The sequence below is a fragment of the Dermacentor variabilis genome, chromosome 8 (assembly GCF_050947875.1).
Source record: "Dermacentor variabilis isolate Ectoservices chromosome 8, ASM5094787v1, whole genome shotgun sequence".
NCBI classification, from domain to species: domain Eukaryota; kingdom Metazoa; phylum Arthropoda; class Arachnida; order Ixodida; family Ixodidae; genus Dermacentor; species Dermacentor variabilis.
In genome coordinates, this window is record NC_134575.1 from 95,299,851 (window position 1) to 95,320,755 (window position 20,905).

General features: G+C 44.2%; 1 protein-coding gene across 1 annotated transcript in view; it reads right to left on the minus strand.

Annotated features, from left to right (window-relative positions):
* Positions 1 to 874: 874 nt before the first annotated feature.
* Positions 875 to 20,905, minus strand: part of LOC142591491 (neprilysin-2-like) — a 71,885-nt gene continuing 51,854 nt past the window's right edge. Inside the window, exon 6 of the mRNA XM_075703820.1 lies at positions 875 to 1,168. Coding sequence (XP_075559935.1) covers positions 875 to 1,168 — 294 coding nt within the window. The remainder of the gene's footprint in view (positions 1,169 to 20,905) is intronic.

Here is a 20,905-nt window from a genome sequence, read left to right on the forward strand (position 1 = left end):
TCAATCGTTAGTTTCACATGAATGCGTTCTTATACTGAAGCAGCATGTTGTTGCTTTTTTCGTATTAATGCCTAGTAAAGTAGTAGCTTTAGCGTGAAGGCAAAGCAGTAAGATTCCATAACCAAACGCCGAAGTGTACTTATAAGAACTGGCGGATTCCATAGAAACGCTGCCTATTTCACACGACACGCCAGCCGGGCAGTTAATATGTTGTTCCATTAGCCATAATTTGGATCAGGTGGATATAGAAGTAATGTCTCACCGAAGAGTGTAGATATGACTGTGGCTATATATTCATAAAAACTTAATCGTCGACCAAGACTATGTTCATTGTTTTGTTTCTGTAGCACTCACCACTCTCAGTTAATGCGATCACAAGGCTGGTTCAAAATCTAATAGGCGTAAATATCTTTTAATACAACGGGCCTTGCCAAAGTTACTTAAATTGGTGGAGGAAAATGCGGTTTGCTCGTTGCTGTTTATAGGTAGACGTATAGCTTGCCTATTTTCATTAAATAGTTGAATATATGTTTCGACTTCTCGTGCAAGTAATGCCTACCTCCATGAATAATCCAGCTCAACGACTGCAATTATGCTGTCTGCCACAGGCGACTTGTAAAACTTCCGTAAAATTTTAAAACAATCACCTGATATAGCAACAGGCCGCACCTCCCCCGCTTTTAGAAATAGTAGCACCTTGCCCATCCAAGGCGCCCTGCGGCCACTCTATGTATGTTCATGATTTCTTCCTACGCTACGTACAAAAACAGAGGGATAGGAAAACACGGGCAACCGAATGGTGCGCCAGATTTATTTGTCTGTGTTTTCTTGTCCCAGCATTCCTGCACATCGTAGAAGAAAGTATGAACAGTCCCTAGCTAGCCCCTTCGAAGCCGCTTTGCACTTCATGTACGCACCGGGGTCCATCCATATCCGCGGGCAGGCCACACAGAGGCTGACAGAAGCTTATGAAGAACACCTGCCACGGCGAATAGTCACGGTCAACGTGCAGTCCGATGTCCCCGCCCGTCCAATGCTTCGTTCGTTCGTAGCCTATCATGGCGGCCTTCAAGGCGGGCTGCCAACACCTGGCGCGATGGACGAACTGCTGTCGCACCGATTCCGAGAGCCAGACACTGTGGTTCTCGCCCGCACTCACGTCAAGGCCCTGCGCGGACGTTGTGTACTCTGAAATGACTTACAGGCGCGCAACTTTACTGGCCTAGTTGCTGTTTGGACACAAGATGAGAAACTATTCAAGGAATTTATGAAGCAACAGTAAGACAGAATGTATGGATATTTTTGTCAAGACTCAGCGGTTATTCTCCGGTAAACTGCCGATTACTAGTCGACGGGAAAATAAAGCCCGAGGTTTCCCATTTTGAACTTCACTCCCGAACAACACCATCAGTGCGTAGGTATGACGTCACGTATTTTGACATATCTTTTTCTCGTGTAAACCTATGTACAGATACAGTTACCTTTCAGATGCAGCGTAATTCTGCCATAACGACAAACAAATCCCCAGGAAACGATGTCCAAACCTACAAAATCAAGGGCAGCTAGTGCAGGATCTTACTTCTAGTGCAGGTCTGCCATATTGCGTATTTTTCGGTTTACGGGCCCTTCTCTCACCGTACGATTAGTTCATTTATCAAAGAAGCCAACCTTAACTGTAAAGAAAAACGGTGCAGGTTGGACATCCTTCTTTTGCCCTTCTCACAAATGGTGAAGAAAGGAAGACAAAGGGCCTCTCCCGACCTGTCTTGAAAATTGTGTAAAAATGAGAGAAAAGCTCATCGGTCACTTCTGAAACGTGCAATAAATCCGTCTGACCCGCTCCCTCGGAAGTGGTCTCGAGAGAAAAGCTCATCGGTCACTTCTGAAACGTGCAATAAATCCGTCTGACCCGCTCCCTCGGAAGTGGTCTGACTAGATAGCAGCCTGCCACTTACGTATTTATTTTTTCTTCAATTTAATCTCTTTTGACGACAGACCAGTTCATCTTCTTTAAGTTTGGTAGCATACGGTACCTTGCTGCAATAGGCCGGGCATACATTTTATTTTATTTACCTGGTTTATCATCGCCCACACTATTAGGTGTAATAGGTGGTACTACCAGCCAGCCACCCAGGGGAGCAATAGTAGGGAAGGGCTTTTCAAGTTTTCGTGCATAAAGCTCGAATACAGCCACGCAAGTTGATCGCAAACGTTGCAGAAGATCATCGCAATCACGAACATTGCAATTTGAGATCAATTACTGCAATTTTAATGTAATTATTAGATATTAACGAAAGTATATAAAATGAAATTCGTGAAGTAGAATACTGCTTTGTAATACTTCCCATGCATTCCAATTTCTGAGATTTTATTTTCTCCTAAATTTTCATTTTGGAATACGACACAAAAAAATTAATCTTCGTAGGTCAATAAGAGCCGGAATTATTGGTAGATTTGTAGAACACCCATTTCCCATTATTTTAGACAACTCACATAAGAAATTGGAAGTGGAATAAGAATAAGAAGTGGAAGATTAAGAAGGGGAATTGGCGATGGGTAAAATCAAAACAAAATGCACTATACTGATGGACGACTTCAATGCCAAGGTAGGCAAGAAGCGGGCTGGAGACAAGTCACTGGGGTCATATGGCATAGGCACTAGGAATAGCAGGGGAGAGCAATTAGTAGACTTTGCAGAACAGAATAATATGAGGAGAATTAGTACCTTCATCCGCAAGCGGTTAACCGAAAGTCGACGGGGAGGAGCACGAATGGCGAGACTAGAAATGAAATAGACTTTATACTTTGCGCTAACCCTTGCATCATACAAGATGTGGAGGTGCTCGGCAAGGTGCGCTACAGTGACCATATGATGGTAAGAACTCGAGTTAACCTAGACCTGAGGAGGGAACGGAAGAAACTGGTACATAAGACGCCGATCAATGAGTTACCGGTAAGAGGGAAAATAGAGGAATTCCGGATCAAGCTACACAACAGGTATTCGGCTTTCACTCAGGAAGAGGACCTTAGTGTTGAAGCAATGAACGACAATCTTATGGGCATCATTAAAGAGTGTCAATAGAAGTCGGTGGTAACTCCGTTAGACAGGATACCAGTAAGCTATCCCAGGAGACTAAAGATCTGACCAAGAAACGCCAATGTATGAGAGCCTCTAACCCTACAGCTAGAATAGAACTGGCAGAGCTTTCCAAATTATTCAACAAGGGTAAGACAGCTGACATAAGGAACTATATTGTGGATAAAATTAAGCATGCTCTCAGGAACGGAGGAAGCGTAAAAGCAGTGAATAAGTAAATATGAATTGGCAAGAATCAGATGTACGCGTTAAGAGACAAAGCCGACAATAATATGGATGAGATAGTTCAAGTGGCTGAGGAGTTCTGTAGAAATTTATACAGCACCAGTGGCACCCACGACGATAATGGAAGAGAAATTAGTCCAGAGGAATTCGAAATCCCACAAGTAACGACGGAAGAAGTAAAGAAAGCTTTAGAAGATATGCAAAGAGGGAAGGCAGCTGGGAAGGATCAGGTAACAGCAGATTTGTTGAAGGATGGTGGACAGATTGTTCTAGAGAAACTCGCTACCCTATATACGCAATGCCTCATGACCTCGAGCGTACCGGAATCTTGGAAGAACGCTAACATAATCCTAATCCATAAGAAAGGGGACACCAAAGACTTGAAAAATTATAGACCGATCAGCTTACTGTCCGTTGCCTACAAAATATTTACTAAGGTAATCGCAAATAGAATCAGGAACACCTTACACTTCTGTCAAGCAAAGGAGCAGGCAGGATTCCGTGAAGGCTACTCAACAATAGATCATATTCACACTATCAATCAGGTGATAGAGAAATGTGCGGAATATAACCAACCCTTATATATAGCTGTCATTGATTACGAGAAAGCGTTTGATTCTGTCGAAACCTCAGCAGTTATGGAGGCATTACGGAACCAGGGGGTAGACGAGCCGTATGTAAGAATACTGAAAGATATCTATAGCGGCTGCACAGCCACCGTAGTCCTCCATAAAGAAAGCAACAAAATCCCAATAAGGAAGGCACCAGGCAGGGAAATACGATCTCTCCAATGCTAGTCTCAGCGTGTTTACAGGAGGTATTCAGAGACCTGGATTGGGAAGAATTGGGGATAAGAGTTAATGGAGAATCATTTAGTAACTTGCGATTCGCTGATGATATTGCCTTGCTTAGTAAATCAGGGGACCAATTGCAATGCATGCTCACTGGCCTGGAGAGGGAAAGCAGAAGAGTGGGTCTAAAAATTAATCTGCAGAAAACTAAAGTAATGCTTAACAGTCTCGGGAGAGAACAGCAATTTACAATAGGCAGCGAGGCACTGGAAGTCGTAAGGGAATACATCTACTTAGGGCAGGTAGTGACGGCGGATCCGGATCATGAGACGGAAATAATCCGAAGAATAAGAATGGGCTGGGGTGCGTTTGGCAGGCAGTCTCAGGTCATGAACAGCAGGTTGCCATTATCCCACAAGAGAAAAGTGTATAATAGCTGTGTCTTACCAGTACTCACCTACGGGGAAGAAACCTGGAGGCTTACGAAAAGGGTTCAACTTAAATTGAGGACGACGCAACGAGCTATGGAAAGAATGATGGGTGTAACGTTAAGGAATAAGAAAAGAGCAGATTGGGTGAGCGAACAAACGCGAGTTAACGACATCTTAGTTTAAATCAAGAAAAAGGAATGGGCATAGGCAGGACATGTAATGAGGAGGGAGGAAAACCGAGGGTCATTAAGGGTTACGGACTGGATTCCATGGGATGGCAAGCGTAGCAAGGGGCAGAAAGTTCAGTGGGCGGATGAGATGAAGTTTGCAGGGACGACATGGACACAATTAGTACATGACCGGGGTAGTTGGAGAAATATGGGAGAGGCCTTTGCCCTATGGGCGTAACCAGGCTGATGATGATGATGACATAAGAAGAACTTGTCAGCTCCAGTCCATTTTAATAGTGCATAATCCATAGCCAAAAAGCTCACTGCGAGAATTACGATCTTGATTACATACTAGAGACCACTCTTATATAGATTATGTTTTCCATTTCTAACCGCGTAATAACATTCAGAAAACACACAAGAATGTAAAGAAAGATGGCCATTTCGTGGTAAGGTATTTACAAATTCATTAATATCACCCATACGGCCATAAACATAGTCTTTATTTCATAATACCGGACACAAATACGAGTACATAACAAGTACAATACAAGTACAAATACAAGTAATACATAATATCTTTAGAGAACTACCATTCATTTCATCAAAAATCATAAATCATAGCTTTCTTTAGCACTGCGCACAAGCAGGTGCAGAATCACAGCTACCTAACTGCATGCCGCATGGAACTAGCAAAGTGGGTCAAGCTATTGGCCCAGAAAATTGAATGGTGAGACGGAGTTAATCAACAGGACCGAGTTATGAGCAAAAAATATACCGACCTTTCACTTCGTGAACGCGGGTCACGCGCAAGCGCATGGCCGCTGTTCTAGTGGTTCTAAGATATGCCGTCTTGCCTGACACATTCGCATTGTGGCACGCCGCCTAGCATGCTCTTCAGGAGTTCCCTGGGCACGACAAGCCCGTGCCTTTTACCGGTCTTGTTTCAGCTAGTGCCTGCGCTTGCCCGCGACTCCAGGGTCGGTCGACTCGCGCACGACGTTCCGCTGCTTGCATTGCTGCGCAATTTGTCACGCATGGCGCTCGATCGCCAAACGAACCCGGTACATTCGTAGCGCGCACAGAGCCCGTAGCAACTGCCTGCGGAGTTGAACGCAGAACGCCTCCGGTTGAAACCTCTTTAACCTGCGTAAAGTAGGGACACTCTCCTCCGCCGCCTTCACTCCTCCTCGTTTATCCGCTCTTTCACTTTTCCTCCTCGACGCTAGGCAGCCTACACCGCTTGAGCGTAGCAACGACTCCAACATGCGCTCCTCGCCACTCCGTAGACGCTTTTCTAGCGAACATGGTCCTGAAACACCGACTCTAAAACAAACGAAGCCGGCGCGCCGGCCCACGAGATGCTTATAGGCCAGTAGCGACGCTGCGTAAGCCTCGGCCAGACCACGCGAGGAGGAGGCGGCATTCTTCAAAGCGTGTCGCTACTTTACGAAGTTTAACGGGCTTTAAAGGGAAGCTGAAGAGTCTGTCGAATTCAATAAGACGATCATATACGGATGCCGGAACCTTATAAACCATGAAGGTAAAATTTTTTTCTTTGGGGGGGGGGGGGGGGATTTTTCACTTAGGAGCGACGCAAAGGACGGTTAAAATTGCGCTGTAGCTCCGCCCCCCGTCGAGTGCCGCGCGCTGCTGCTGACGCTGACGATGCGAGCGGAGACCGGAAACCGCGGCGTAGTGACGTCAGAACTGGTGTTCCACTCCTTCGCAGTATCGGCGACCGTGCCTGACCGGGCTTATTTCTGCGTGCGTGCCGTCATAATCTGCTTCGCTCGTCCCTACATTCCTTTGTTTGTGTGTATATAGGAGTGGTAGTTGACGTGCGCAGCATCAATTGAACTTGTAGGCCGATCATGCCGGCGTTCTGTGCAGCCTACGCTTGCACGAACACCAGCGGCCGCGACGATGTTCCGATGTTCCACTAGTTCCTGCTAGACAACAGGCTTTCAGATAAGTGGGAGGCTGCTGTGAAGCGAAACAACTTCAAGCGCTCAAGAACAACAGTGTTGTGCTCTAACCACTGCCGTGACGATTACTACCGGAGTTTATCAATAACGCGTGCTTTGGGTTCTCCTAAAAAAACAATTAGCACGGTGAACGGAAGGTGCATGTTTATCTCCCACCCTTGACGCAGGTTTCATCGCCAAGCGCCGCGAATTTTCTATTCGCACGTGTGTAGTGAAACAGCCTGCATGCAGCTACCATAACGCAGTGCAAGCGTAAAGTTTGCATGTGTTGGAAAGCCTGCTCACACCAGGACGCTGCGCTTCCCTTTCTCTCGCAGACATAGAGAAACCGACCATCTCACGTAGCCGACGGACTTCGCCGGTTACGAGTAGCGTGCGGATGGAGCACTGATGAAAGTTCTATACTACACGTGCTACAACAGCCGGTAAACTTTTCCCGCGTTTAAGCCATCTGTATAGACTGTCGACAGCTTTGGGGCAGCGCACAAATGCCGAAGATCGCATCACCGCTTACGTTCTACGAGAAGGCATGCAGGAACATAACACTACAGTTGTTTGCCCGGAAACGTACTCACTGGAATGCTGAATGCAGCTTGGCAAAAGACATATTCGCCAAACATCATTTCCAACACAAGGAGATGCTAACACTTCGCCTTCGTTCGCGTGGAAAGCAATGCTTGCACCAGCATTTTTTGCTTCTTGGAGAGGCTGGCTTTTCGCAATCGGCTCGTACATGTAGGGAGTAAAGTATAAACCCCTTACAAGTGATATTGCACGCGACAGCGACAGCGCGATAAGCGAGGCGATGGCTGTCGCGTTCACTCGTCGCCTGCAAACCGAACTTCACCCGAGCGACGGCTTTGAGCGACGACTTCCCAGTATGAGAGCAGCAATATACTCGCCAAAACTAGCGTGACGCAGGCTTCATCAATTTAAGTTGATGTATTTTACTGAAGAGGGAGCATGAAATATTTTTGAAGGTCTTGCACCAGGTTCTTGCACGTGTAAAATTCAATAGTTCGCTCGTTCCGTGCGACAAACAGTAGTACTTGAGTTATGTACATCCAGTTTCGGCCTCGCACTATTGGTTAGTCGCTCATAGCATTTCCGGGCAACGAGCGACGAGTTCTAGGTTTCTAGAAATTAGCGATCGTTCAAGCGACGACCGGTTTTGTAGCTCGAAGCCGTCGCCCATCACCTCACGCGAAAATCGCTCTCGTGGAGTTTGGACTTAACGCCGAACTCCTCAGAGAAACGCAACCTCGAAATTTTCCACGACCTTCTCAGCAAAACAACACCAAACTACCTTGCACCGTGCTTCGTGCGTAGCGGCAGCAGTCGGTCCGGGCGAACACCATTCTTGACGTCACGAGGCGCCCGACCAATCACAGGCGGAAACGAGGCGCGCGAGCTGGGCGTGTCTGCTGCTGCACTGTTCGTCGAAATAAAATATGTTTGCGCTTTCTTTCGCTCAATTTCGGTGCGATATTTGAATTCAGAGGGTTGAAAACCACGACGTACTGCTGCTCTTCACTCATTTTTTCTTCCCTTTAACCCCGCCTACTTTACCTCCGCTACACTTCAGCTCTTCGTCCGTTTGTCCTTCCCAGCACCGCCGGGCGCTCCTGCGTACCTTCCCCAGCACACACCCCTCCTCTCCGCCTCCAGGCACGCTCCTCCTAGGGCGCTCGCTTCCCTCACCCAGCTTGGCGACATCCGACTTAGCTTCCCAGATTTCACAGACGGGGCTGGCGCGTCTTGTTGCACCACAATGGTAGCCAACAAAGAGGTAACAAGTAGAAAGAAGCTCGCCTTCAAGAGGAATTGACATTGATGACAGAAAGAAATGAGAAACCAGAAGCATGCAGTTATTCAGCAGAATTGTAAAGAGAAGGAGGAAAACGCATGAACGAAGTCCAGAGATAGATGAGAGGTTTCTAAATGCGTTGATCTGCATGAAACAGGAAGACACAAGCCAAAAGTTCTGAAAGCACCTTTGCACAAATTTCAAGTGAAAGCACTAGCACTTCGAACTCATTGAGAACACTTATCTCTCACTACTATTAAAGTTGTGAGAGACGAGGAACAGACAAGGAACAAGGTTTTAACAAGAGAGTGTAATGGTGCCTTCAAGAAGCCAAGTATCATTAGTGTAAAACTGCCTACATTGACAAATATTCCTTGTTTGCTCACTGCTGACCAGCTCAAGTCAGCGTCTTTATTTGATTGATTTCGTTGTGTAAGATTAACTGCAAAATGCTCACGTGCTAGCAGAAATGCCAGTAAATATTGTTAACAATTGCAGGACAGCTTCCTTGCAAAAGCCAAAGCGAAGAAGCCAGCATTCATGGAGAAGACGGGTAACATGTATCCCAGAGAGCGAGCATAAAGGCCCCGGCCAGGGCGCTGTGCCCTACTCTCATGGCTGCTTTCAGAAAGGAGTGGGAGACATGTGGCAGCAAGACTGCAGCTGAAGATTGGAGACTTCTATGCTGTGCAGCCTGCCGGGCTAAGGCCCATGTTAGCCGTCAGGGTGAAAGTATATTAAAAGATGCACAGCCCTAGAGATTCCAAACATTGAGTTCTTTGTTGAAAAAATCTTTCCAGGAAAGCCAACTTGCTGATTTTTGCAAACTGTCCAATCATTTCCATCGCCACGAGCGATGTTTCACGTGGCCTACGCCAGTTTGCGACAGAGAGAGATCCGAGAATGTATCCTGCAGTGGTATGCCAGTCCACTACAGAGAGCGCATGATGGCCGTCGCCTGTTCTTCGTCTATGGCTAATCGAAACTTGCTCCGTGGCTGCCTCATTGTCGAAAGCCAACTCAAATTTCTAAATGAGTCGTATTTGTGCTTAGGACTAAATTGTGCCACGTGCACATTTAGTTTTGGGGGCGCTTGCGCACCACGCTTGATCAAGGCAATGGAGCGGCTCAGACCGTGGCTAGACTTTATCGGCGTCTACGTCGGCGGTAAAGATATTGCCGCACCTGAAGCAGCAGACAAGATAGCGGACAACATTAGGCAGGTAATTCTTCGCATAGCATTCGCTGAACTAACTGTACGTCATATGTAGCGCCAATGAAATGTCTTCTTTAAACTGCGCGTAATTATTGCGTGTAGAGTGTACGTGTGCGTGAATTTATTGACTGTATTGTTAATTATCTATTGACTATCTAAATATTTCCATCAGCGTTTAAAGAAAAGCCACCTTGCAATTTAGATAAGCTGCAGCTAGGCGTCATTGCGACGTGCGTCATCGGCACTGCCGCTTTCAGCGTGCACGCATTGTTCGGTGCGCAGCATGGTCCCACGAACCTGTGGGCGTAGTCGCGTATTTTTTAAGAAGACTCACTTGGCGCGTCGTACAATTAATGGGGGAAATGCAACCTAAAAGCACTGTTTGAGCCAATGCACGTGTGGCCCGCGTTCATGTTTCGTTGTGCGGTGCGAGGCATGAGCAATCTTCCGCATACAGCCCCTTTATAAACCATTGTGTTTTCAGTGCAGTATTTTTTACCCCACGTCTCTTTTCATCAGAAACATGCCAAGAAGAATGTGCAACGTCGGTGCCATCATATTCTGCGACTTTTTTTTTAAATAGTGCAGCATGTCCTGGAATGTGCGCCCGGCTTAGCCAGAAAGGTATTCTGGTACTCCATTCCACCTGCCTCCATGAGGGCGAAAAATGAAGAAAGAGGCTACGCGTGAATGCAATCGCCACTCACCAATTGAAGCACGTGGCAGCTATGGCAAACATGGTTTGCATAAATTTGGAAATATGTCATGTATATGTCTGTTATATATATGATAGTATTACTGTGGGTATGCAAAAATTCGAAATTGCAAATTAAGATTGAGTAGACCTCGGTAATACTTTGTGTTATAAATAGTCAATTTTTAGAGATGACACAAATTGGTGTCATTAGCATATTAGCTTCTCACATCTAGACAGCCTTTCGTATAAACTGATGTGGGTGTTTTGATGACACTTTGATTACGTGTCATGCAGCCTTATAGCCGAGTCAGATGCGCAAATTTAGTGGCTCTTCGAGCGAGTGACCCTTCTCTTCACTGAGTCATTTCGGCGGTGTGGTGCTAGACGAACAAACAAAGTGTCATTTGGAATTGATCACAATGATGATCTATGAAGCCATAGGGGTTGACATTATTCTCAGCATTCTCAGTTTAAAGAATGGTTACTGTTTTATTACAAAAAGATACTCATGTAGAAGAACCTCTGCAATGAGAAATAGAAATGCTGTAATCCCATTAACATAGTCTATATATATTGAGCGCCACCCCCCCCCGCCAACACAAGCAAGAACATGTCCAAAATTCAGAGTAATTATTGCGAAATCTACCGAAAACAAACATTTCATGCATTCACTGATGTCTGAAAGACGCTCAAAACATTAGGAATCACGAAACATTTATCGTACTATTAGTGCCAACTTTTCTGTGAGCATTCATTTATTTGTTATTGACAAATTCCTCTTTAGGCTACACACTACAAAGCAGCGAACTGAGTTCCTAAAACACACTTGTCTGGAAGTTCATTCCACAGCGTCAATAAACCTTTCTATCTGGCAGCCTGCGAGTGACACTAATGGCGAAATGCGCTCACTCAAAATTTGCCGATCTAACCGAGGTATTAGTGTTATCGCGCTCACATTAGTGTGACCACACTCACTGAAGAATGAGCTCATCTGATGGTGCATTTGAAAAACACTTTGTCTACCTCCCTTAACGGTGGCGAGGAAAGCGCACGTCGCCTTGAAGAAGACAAGTCCATTTGTCGAAACGTTGGCTCCTGCATTCACCTTGTACACGTTTTGCTCATCTCTTAAACAGTGTGGTTTTAACAAACTTAACTGTAACAGTAAATAAATAAACATCCTTATGTGATAACTCTATAGATGTATGACGCTGCATTTCATTGAATGAACAAAAGCACTGTAGTGTTTACAGTGCGAACACAATTTCAGTTGGCGCCTGCCATAACTTTCCACTTGGAGAATTTATTATCAGAGAGTTGAACTATTACCCGAATGTGCACTGGTGCTGCAGCCAAAGCATTAGTGTAGTTATTTTTAAAGCTTTTTTTCTTTATAGTAATGAACCAGTGGCAATGACACTTTTCTTATCACCAAGGAAACCCCTGCATGTATATTCTTCGTGAAGCTTTAATGTACCAGTCATTGTTCTTGCTCTACGAGATAGGCTTAATCAAAGTGAAATGATGCTTTTGTATTATACTAGCAAGGTTTTTTAAGTAAAGAGATGTTTAAGAGGAAACAGAAGGAGAGAGCATGACCGTAATATTACTACACGTCACGAAATTATATTTGGCATGTTTATCATTTTTCGGAGTTGTGAAAATTACGTTTTTCAAAATAATAGGCACACAGTTCAAGCATATTGACGATGAAACTATCCATACGAACAACATGTCCAAATACTAATCCATTCACATCCCTTGCGGCGAGGATCCTAGGTAGCATTACAGTGGGCTAACAAGGAAAACCTCAGCATGGCGCCAAGGTTTTATCAAGGGTATATAATGCTGCTTTGAAGAAGCTAAGTACCATTATTACAAAGCCGCCTCCACTGACAAGCATTCCTTGTTCGCTGACTGTTGTCCAGCTCAAGTCAGCATCTTTATTTGATTCATTTCGTTGAGTAGGATTAGCTTCAATATGTTCATGTGCTAACAGAAGCGCTAATAAATACTGTTTACAATTGCAAGGCAGGTTCCTTGGAAAAGGCAAAGCGAGAAAGCAAACATTCTTTGGAGGAGAAGGGTATGATGCATCCAAGAGAGCGGGCATAAAGGCCCTAAAAGCAGGGCGCTGAGCCTTGCTGTCAGGGCTGCTTTCAGAGAGGAGCGGAAGTAATGTGGCAGCAAGACTGCAGCTAACTATTGCAAACTTCTATGCTGTGCAGCGTGCCAGGCTAAGGGTCATTTTAGCCGCCAGTCTGAAAGTTTTTTTAAAAGATGCACAGCCTTAGAGACCCCTGAGAGGAAGCTTGAGCTCAGGGCAAACTCCAGTTTCACTATTCAAATACATGTAAAACGCAGAAATGCTTTGATGAGATAAACACTGGATCAATTTGAATGACATTTTTGGCATGTGAGAAGCATAGGTAAACTGTAATGAACGAGCTTTTTTGTTGGCTTTCATCATATAGGTAAATTGTTGTAACTCGAGCAAGCAGACTATTTATTCATCTTGAATTCTTGCAAAAATTTCTAAAAACTTGTTTCTTTAGAAACAATCCAAGCACCAGGTTAACCAGCATCTATCTTTGCACCAAAAAAGACATGACAGTTCTGTGAACTGCATGCGTCAGAGCTCCTAGCTCAAACAAATTTGAATATGCTGCTCCTACTGCGTAAGTGAAACTGTTACGATTATGACGGTTTTGTCAAATTCTTGCTCACTAGCTAGATGTTCATCTCAGGGCAGTGTATAATAAATAAATTTTATTATCACTAGATATCTTATTGGGCGGATTTAAAAAAATGTGATTTCGGGTTTTATTGCCGAGTCATAGAGTTTTAACTTGGTACTCACGCTTTTTTCAGTTTCCTACCATTTTTCATGAAGTTCACGTCCTAAACAAAAAAGCAGCTTCTTTCTATTAGTGCATTTTTCCGCTTTCTTTTATGGGAACAAACCTATGCAGTGGTGGTCGAAAAAATTTTTTTTGTGAAGGTCTTGCAGAAATAGACGTAACTGTGATATTGAAACAGAAACCACCATTACTGCTTTAGGGAAATTGAGTACACCGCAGAATGTTGGGAGAAACATAGGTCTTTGGCATATCCAGCGAGATTGATTAGGTTTGCTTGCCGCATGCTGAAAGGTCTGGAAGGTAATATGCTTATATTTAGGTCATGTCTTCTAACCACAAGGTGCACACGTTGTCTGCATAGGTACTATTTCAAAGCTGCTTATGAGTATGTGAGACCATTAGTAGGACGGCAGGTGTACCAAGATTGCTTTAATGATATACACCGATTACCGCTAATACATGATTACTGTAGGAAAATGAAATTTTGTTGCAGTTGCTCTTTAATGGAATAGCAGAAGTAGACGAATGCTTTCAGCTTCGGTTTCTTGTAATTTAACTGTGGTTTATGCCAACGAGCCTAATTTTCTTGGCTTTTTAATGGCTCTGCTTCGGTAACATGTCAACTATTACAGAGAAATAGTGAAATATCTTTAACATGTTTAGATATAAATTGCAAATACCTTCTGCTTTTGTTAAGAAACATTCTTGATAAACTTTCTTTAGCTTTGCAACTGAGTTTGGTTTCGCTTAATTCAGACACAACGGGCTATTTGCCAATGAGACTATAAATGTAGTTATCATCATTGATTGGCAGAAAATTTTAGAAAATGAACGCCCGAGTTTCGATTGTGTTTCTTAAGTTCTTCTAAAAACATATTCTATGGGAAATATGTTTATTTTGCTTCAGCAGGCATGACAGACATTCAGCTTTGACGCACAAAAAGTTCTGCTTTTCTTTTATCGCTTACAGTATTGTATGGCCCTGCTCATCTTGGTATGCGCTTCTTATTGTGTAATGGCTTATGATAGCATATTACTTTTATCTGTATATGCATGCATGAAACACAGTCTTGAATTTTGCTATTTTGATCGTTAAATTAAAATAATGGTGATTTCAGAGCATTCTTTCTGTGTATTGTTTTGTTCTGTTTATGGCGCCGCTCTTGGAAATTACAGTGGGTTGTACTACTGAGTCAGAGAACTGTATATACAAGTTGGTTTCAGAACTTGGTTCGTGTCTGTAATTACTACCGCTGTGCTCCTGTGTATAAAGATAAGCTTTTTGACGAAAACTGAAGCTTCATCAGCTGGTGTGCTCCGCTGCGTAGCTTTAGTCTCCGCATAGCGAGTGAAGCCAGCACTGTCGTCTCAAACCACCCTTCGATGAAACAATGAAAAGGTCTAAAACACAGTTGTGAGTTTGTATTTGTGTGAACACGACAAACCCGCAAAGGGCTTGCAATACTCTCACTTTGTCCTAAAATAGCGGCTGCGCTTCTTCCCTTAGTAGGCGAATCGAATTGTTTAAATACTAAAAAACAGTGCACTTGCGACATCGCGAAACCATGCCACAGTGGAAAATGTCGACACGTATGCCAGCCATCCATTGCCCTGGCGTACAAAAAAAAACAATGGGCTTACAAAAAGTGCAAGCCAAACATGGTGTTTTGGGTATGCAATGATGCTTGGGCGCACTATTTCTAAGACTCCCCAAAATAATGAGCTGTTACATTCACTCCTGGGTGTAACGGCATAGGTGCATGCCTGTTTATGCGCCAGTCGGTGAGAAAATCTATATTCAAAATAATGTACCCCCCCAAGATGGCAAAACTACGAAAGACATTGCAAATACCTGCCATTCAAATGCAATGAGTTATGCTGGCTTTCCCTAACAGAGCTTGACTTATAAAAAAATCATTTACAAGCCCTAACATTATCAGGTACTTTTGCAAGAAATGCATAATCTGCCCCTGCGGTCGTGCAGCATAGCAAGTGATGCACATTGAGATATATTTTTCAAGTAGATGCGTAAGCTACAATATGCAATGCATGGCCAAAGTTAATCCAAGGCTTGTACACTGCATTACTAGTTGCGAAACAGAGCGCAATAAAAATATTCTTCGCATATCAGTGCCTATTACCAGTATGTGCATTTGACGGCAACTGTGGTGCCTTAGAAGCGTCTTTCACGGGGTTACCAGTTTAAAGGGACACCAAAGGTAACCTTTAAGCCAAGCTAAAGTGATAGACCAGGGCTCTAGAATCTCTAAGGCGTCAATAATATTGCGAACAGAGTCTTAATAATCGAGAAATTGAGGTAAAAGCAGGACACTATTAGAGACTCCCCAGGGAAATTCCAAGTACTTTCCCGATGACGAAAGCACTCCTCACTTAAATTCTGTCATTAGAATCAACCACTCCTTGGAGAAAACGTCCTTGTGTAGTATTATAAGACGAAATAAGGTGCTACTTGTCCACTCCTGTTTCATTTTTTAGACTGAACAACTCATTGAAATTACCCTTGACAACGATGCGGGCGGTCGAACGGTTTCGTTTACTCTCGACTCCGCGCCGCTCGCGCTTTCGCGTTTCAGTAGTCATCGCGTCGCGTAGTGTTGCGCTGGTTTTGCTGGCTCGCGAAACTCGCACAAACTGCGTGTAGCAGAAAATTCAACTTCCACGTGATGGCGCGGCATACCCGAACGGTATACGCCGCTTCACCAAAAGGTAGCTACAGCGGCGAATCCGCCCCTGTGTGCTGGCTCGGTACCGCGGTCTCTCGGGCGACGTTTAACCCAGCGACGGCAGCAAAGAGCGGTGATGGCGTATGGAACGTCACCACTCCTCCGGTTCGGTGGCGGTGCATTAGAATTTCGAAAAAGGTATTCGGACTCTTCAGATGCAATTTTCTCGTAAACGAAGTCTCTTTCTTTTTTTTTTTTTTTTTGCACGAAACAAGCGTTGCAAGGTTTCTGGAACGGTATTCAAACAGTGCAAGTCGACTTAATATTTGCATTTTATCACATCAGAAAAAAAGGAGAGATCGGCTGATACACCTGCTACGTGTGGATGACACATTAAGCGAAGTCGTGCCAGAGCCGTGCTGCAGCATTTCCGTAGAAAAAAAAAATGCCACAAGCGTTCCGCGTTTGTATTTTAATCTCTGTGTGTGGCACATACATTAAACAGAAAGGAAAACTGAAGTAAAAAGCTTCCAGCAACACAATTCAGAGCAATATAAGCTGAGAAGCAGGCAGCTAAGGTGCAGCAGGCTGCATAGCAGCTGCCAAGGTGTAGACATGCCCTAAAGAGCAAGCGGCAACCAGAACCGGCAGTTACCTTTGCTACCTTATTCCATGCAATGGCACGTACTGGTCACAATTATTACGCGGATAACTACTGTCGTCAAATAAAAATATGTAGTGGAGAGATAAAGAAGTGCAGGCAAGACGTCATTAGCATGGTGCACAGAAATTTTATTGGTTTTCGCGAGCTGTGCAGCAGCCACATGGCAGTGCTTACGTCACAAGCAACAGAACACAAGTTCAGGGAGCATGATTGCAGCACGTTTCTAACTCAACGATTTTCGCTGGTTCTGCAACCCAAAGTTCAGCTGAGCTACCTAAAGGAATCTGGAAAAAAAAGGAAAGGCTTATTGGTATGCGAGGTGCAAGCACCACTGCCGTGTTTGTAATGCGCAACAACAGGTCCCCCATCCGCCACCTGGAAACCGCGCTCTCTAGCAGGCAGGTGCTGCAGAGTGCTATTGCAATGGTCTGGTTCTGCAGCCGTTTGATCGAAGGAACTACATGCGAGTAAAACAGTACCAACACAATGATTGTAAAGCCACGCAATGAATCGATCAACTAAGCAGCAACTCCACGATCCCGTTTACTTGAGACTACAACAAAAAGAAAGCAAAACGCGAACAAGCAAGCAAAGAACAAACACACAACAAAAAATTTTCAACACACATGAAACATCCATGCACGAGTCAGACAATGGAGTAACTTCTGTTTCGCAGCATGAAATGATTTTGCAGCCTGATCCTGGAACAAAATATTTGGGACTAGCCCAGGTAGCACACAAAGTCTTGAAAACGTCGTATTAAGGGATTCAACGTCTGAAACGGATTTTTGACCAAAATCGACGCATCAAAGACGTTCCAAACAAGATAGCTTAAAAACGAGGGGTGAATACGTTTTGATAACGTTGGAAGCCAGACAGCTTAAAAACGAGGGGTGAATACGTTTTGCAAACGACTCAAAACGCCACCGCCACGCCACGGCGCGTCAGCCTCTTTAGCGGCTTCTACAATATTCAACAACCCATCAACACGATCCAACCTTGCGCAAGGTGGCGATACCGTCGTCAAATCATGTGACCAAGGTGGCCACGTGATTCGTGATGCCGGGCAGCCGGGCGAGCTGGGACATAGACGCGTCGTCATGGCGTCGTCACGTCACCGCACTCGCATTGCGCTGTGGTGTGTTTGCGGCTGTTCTGAACGTGCTGCCGCTGCCCTTTGCTATGTAAGTGTTGCAGTGTTTTGCTGTCAAGAAAACGATATTCTGTGATCAGTTTGGGTTATGCGATATGTTTGTGTGGTTTTAATTTGGAAATCAGTAGTGTTTTCAATTGTTATGTGATCAAGGCGGCCACGTTATTCGTGAAGCCGGGCATAGTTACGTTATCGCACTCGCATGGCACTATGGTCTGTTTGCGACTGTTCTGAATGTGCTACCGCTGCCTTTTGTCATGTAAGTGTTGCAGTGCTTTGCTGTCAAGAAAACGACATTCTGTGATTAGTTTGGGTTGTGCGATCTGTTTGTGTAGTTTAATTTGGAAATCAGTAGTGTTTTCAATTGGAGGGCGCGGAGTGGAGGGCACTAATCACCTCTTCAAGTTCATTGTCATGTTATGTGAGGCGCCTTTTCACTGACGCTGTAATTAAGGCGTTAAGGGCAGTATAAGGACGAAAGTTAGAGGGACGAAATCGTGCCTGTGTGTCCCTAGCGTCGGGGTCGGCCGCTATGCGTGATCCTAACAAGAAAGCATTTTGCAGAATGCGAAGAAAGGCGGCAAAATTTCTGTCTGTGCGCACCTTGCCGATCTCCGCAATAGAGCCATCATCGTGGTATTTTAGTCTCCCGTTTAGCAAGAGTGTTGCAGACAAGGGAACTGGTTCAAACAGGCTTTTTTTTAATGATTCACTACTAGTGCGGTATCCCAAAAGGTGAGGTCAAGTGCTCACCCTATTTTCTTCCCTCGCGCTACAGCGCACTGACAGAATTTTGCGTGCACCATACCGTGCTTTTATCGTTTGCGCTTCAGGTTCTCGATTGTGTTTTCGCCCCCTTTACCCACGTGATGGGTATTTCATGGTATTACCGTGTACCACATGTGTCCATATATTGTGTCCAATATATGAAACGGCCAAATTCGATTTTATTTGACGCCTCAAATGGTAGTAATGTATTGAGTCCCTTGTAGCTTTGTGCTTGTTATCAATTTTACTATTTGGCGAATGGATACAGCATGTACGCTGCATAACTCGCTTGTGCATACTGCATGCGTGAGTCGAGTATGCCCTTGGTATAAAATAACTTGTATGCTTTAGGTAGTACGATTATTTGCAGTTTGGGACATGTGTCGGAATGTACGCTGTGCGCCCTTCGCGCTTTACGGCGTCCTGCCGACTTCGTGCGGGTGCCATGTGTGCGCATGTAGTTCGCGAAGCGCTCTCGCAGTTTTTTTTAATATATATATATATATATACATGTGTTTTTTTCGCGCGCTTCGCACAACAGGGCATGTCGCAGTTCTTTGTCCTTGTGCAACACATTTTCCTAGCGTACGTCTGTGCATTATTTGGTACCGGTTTCACACGGGCCTCTTTTAGCCGCTATCCAGTCCGTTACAAATCGAATTTTTCGGTCGTGATGGCTCCTCTGCGCAAGCTACGAGAGTGAGCCAGTCGCATCGATAATTTCGATCCGGATCGGGCTTGATCGCGATCGAGAGTGGTCGTGTGACACCTGTTTTACACATGGCTCCCACATAGGGAACACTTTAAGTTCAATGCTACTGAGTGAAGAGCAAGTACATATATATGCCAGTGGTGGTATGTGGGCAAGTCTTTCTGGTGAAGCCAATACTTGTGCATTCAAAACATTTCATTTACCAGCGTAGTGCATTAATGTGTCTACTTCGACAAAATAGAGCACCAGTGCAGATATCTGAACATACCTGTCCAGGGCAGCAAGTGTGTCTAGATTGAAACCACTACCAGCATGTGCGGCAGTTCTATTTCCAGCAGCGGGACTGCACAATAATCAGTAGGGTGCTCTCAAGCTGTTTATGTGCCAACTTGTGTGCCAAACTGTGTGCCAAATATTTTTGGACGTGAAAGTGGGGGTGAATTGGTAAACATCAGTGGAACTGTGCCTGGACTTGTGGCAAATGTTTTTGGATGTGAAAGTGTGAGTGAGCTGGCAAAGAATTTGCTCTGGGCTACATGTGTTAAACGTTTTTCTCATTCAGAGTGCTTTTTTTTTACTTTAGGAGACTGGAGATGTGCGCAAAGTGTGACATGTCAGTGTGCTAATTAATGTATTTGCTGGTTTGCAAATTATTCGTTGCAACTTTATTTTTGCCAGAGAGGTACAACTTTGCCTCTTGTAAAGGGCTTTTTAGATAAAACACTTACTATATATTATGACCATTGCTTCCTTTGTTACACAAATGCAGCTTCCAGTGCATTCCAGTTTATTTCCATGTTTATGTAAGTTTCTAATATGAGGCTTGCATATTCATTTCTCACGTTCTGGAGTGGCAAGATGCAGCATTACTGTCTCATCGTTCGCTGTACTACAGTAGTGTTCACTTGTTACACTGAATCCCCCGTTTAAGTATTCTGTACTAATTTCACTTTATTGCTTTTTTGTTGTATGGTTATTTTTTCTCGCCATTACCTTCTTTGATTATCCTAAAGGCAATATTTCCAATTTTGCATTGTTCCCATTTTTTTTATTTCTGTCACAGGATTGTTTTATGATGGTATGCGGTGGTATTTCTTTTTGTGCAGTTTTCAAGCTTCTAGATGATTGGGAACATTGCTTGGAGGCAGTTACCATCCAATTCATACTCTTGCATTTTTCAGTCTACTTCTTCCATTCGCTCCGATGTCACTTCTGCATAACTCTAGTCCATCTAATAGCACGCGCACTTTACTATGATAAATTAGACACTTTATTACACTCCAGGTTTTTCTGTTCATTTTTGTATGTGTACTTGGAATTTTGTTTATGTGCTAGTGAATGTTCACTTTCGAGTTCATTACGAATCCTTTCTGCGACTTTTGTCATTGTTGATGTACTTTTATTTCTATTTGCATTTCTCACACAGTTTGTTCGAACCTTGCATAAGCATTACATTTTAATAAAGTGTTCTTGCTTTGTCACAATGTTCTCATTTCATGCACTCTTGGCATGAAGGGCTTGGTCTGGCCACCTGCCAAGACGTGGCCATTTGTTCTTTGCAGGATGTCATTCCCATTGTGGTTGTAAGCATCGTAGCTTACTAAAGGCGGTATTAAGGATTTATTATTCCTAACAGGCTCA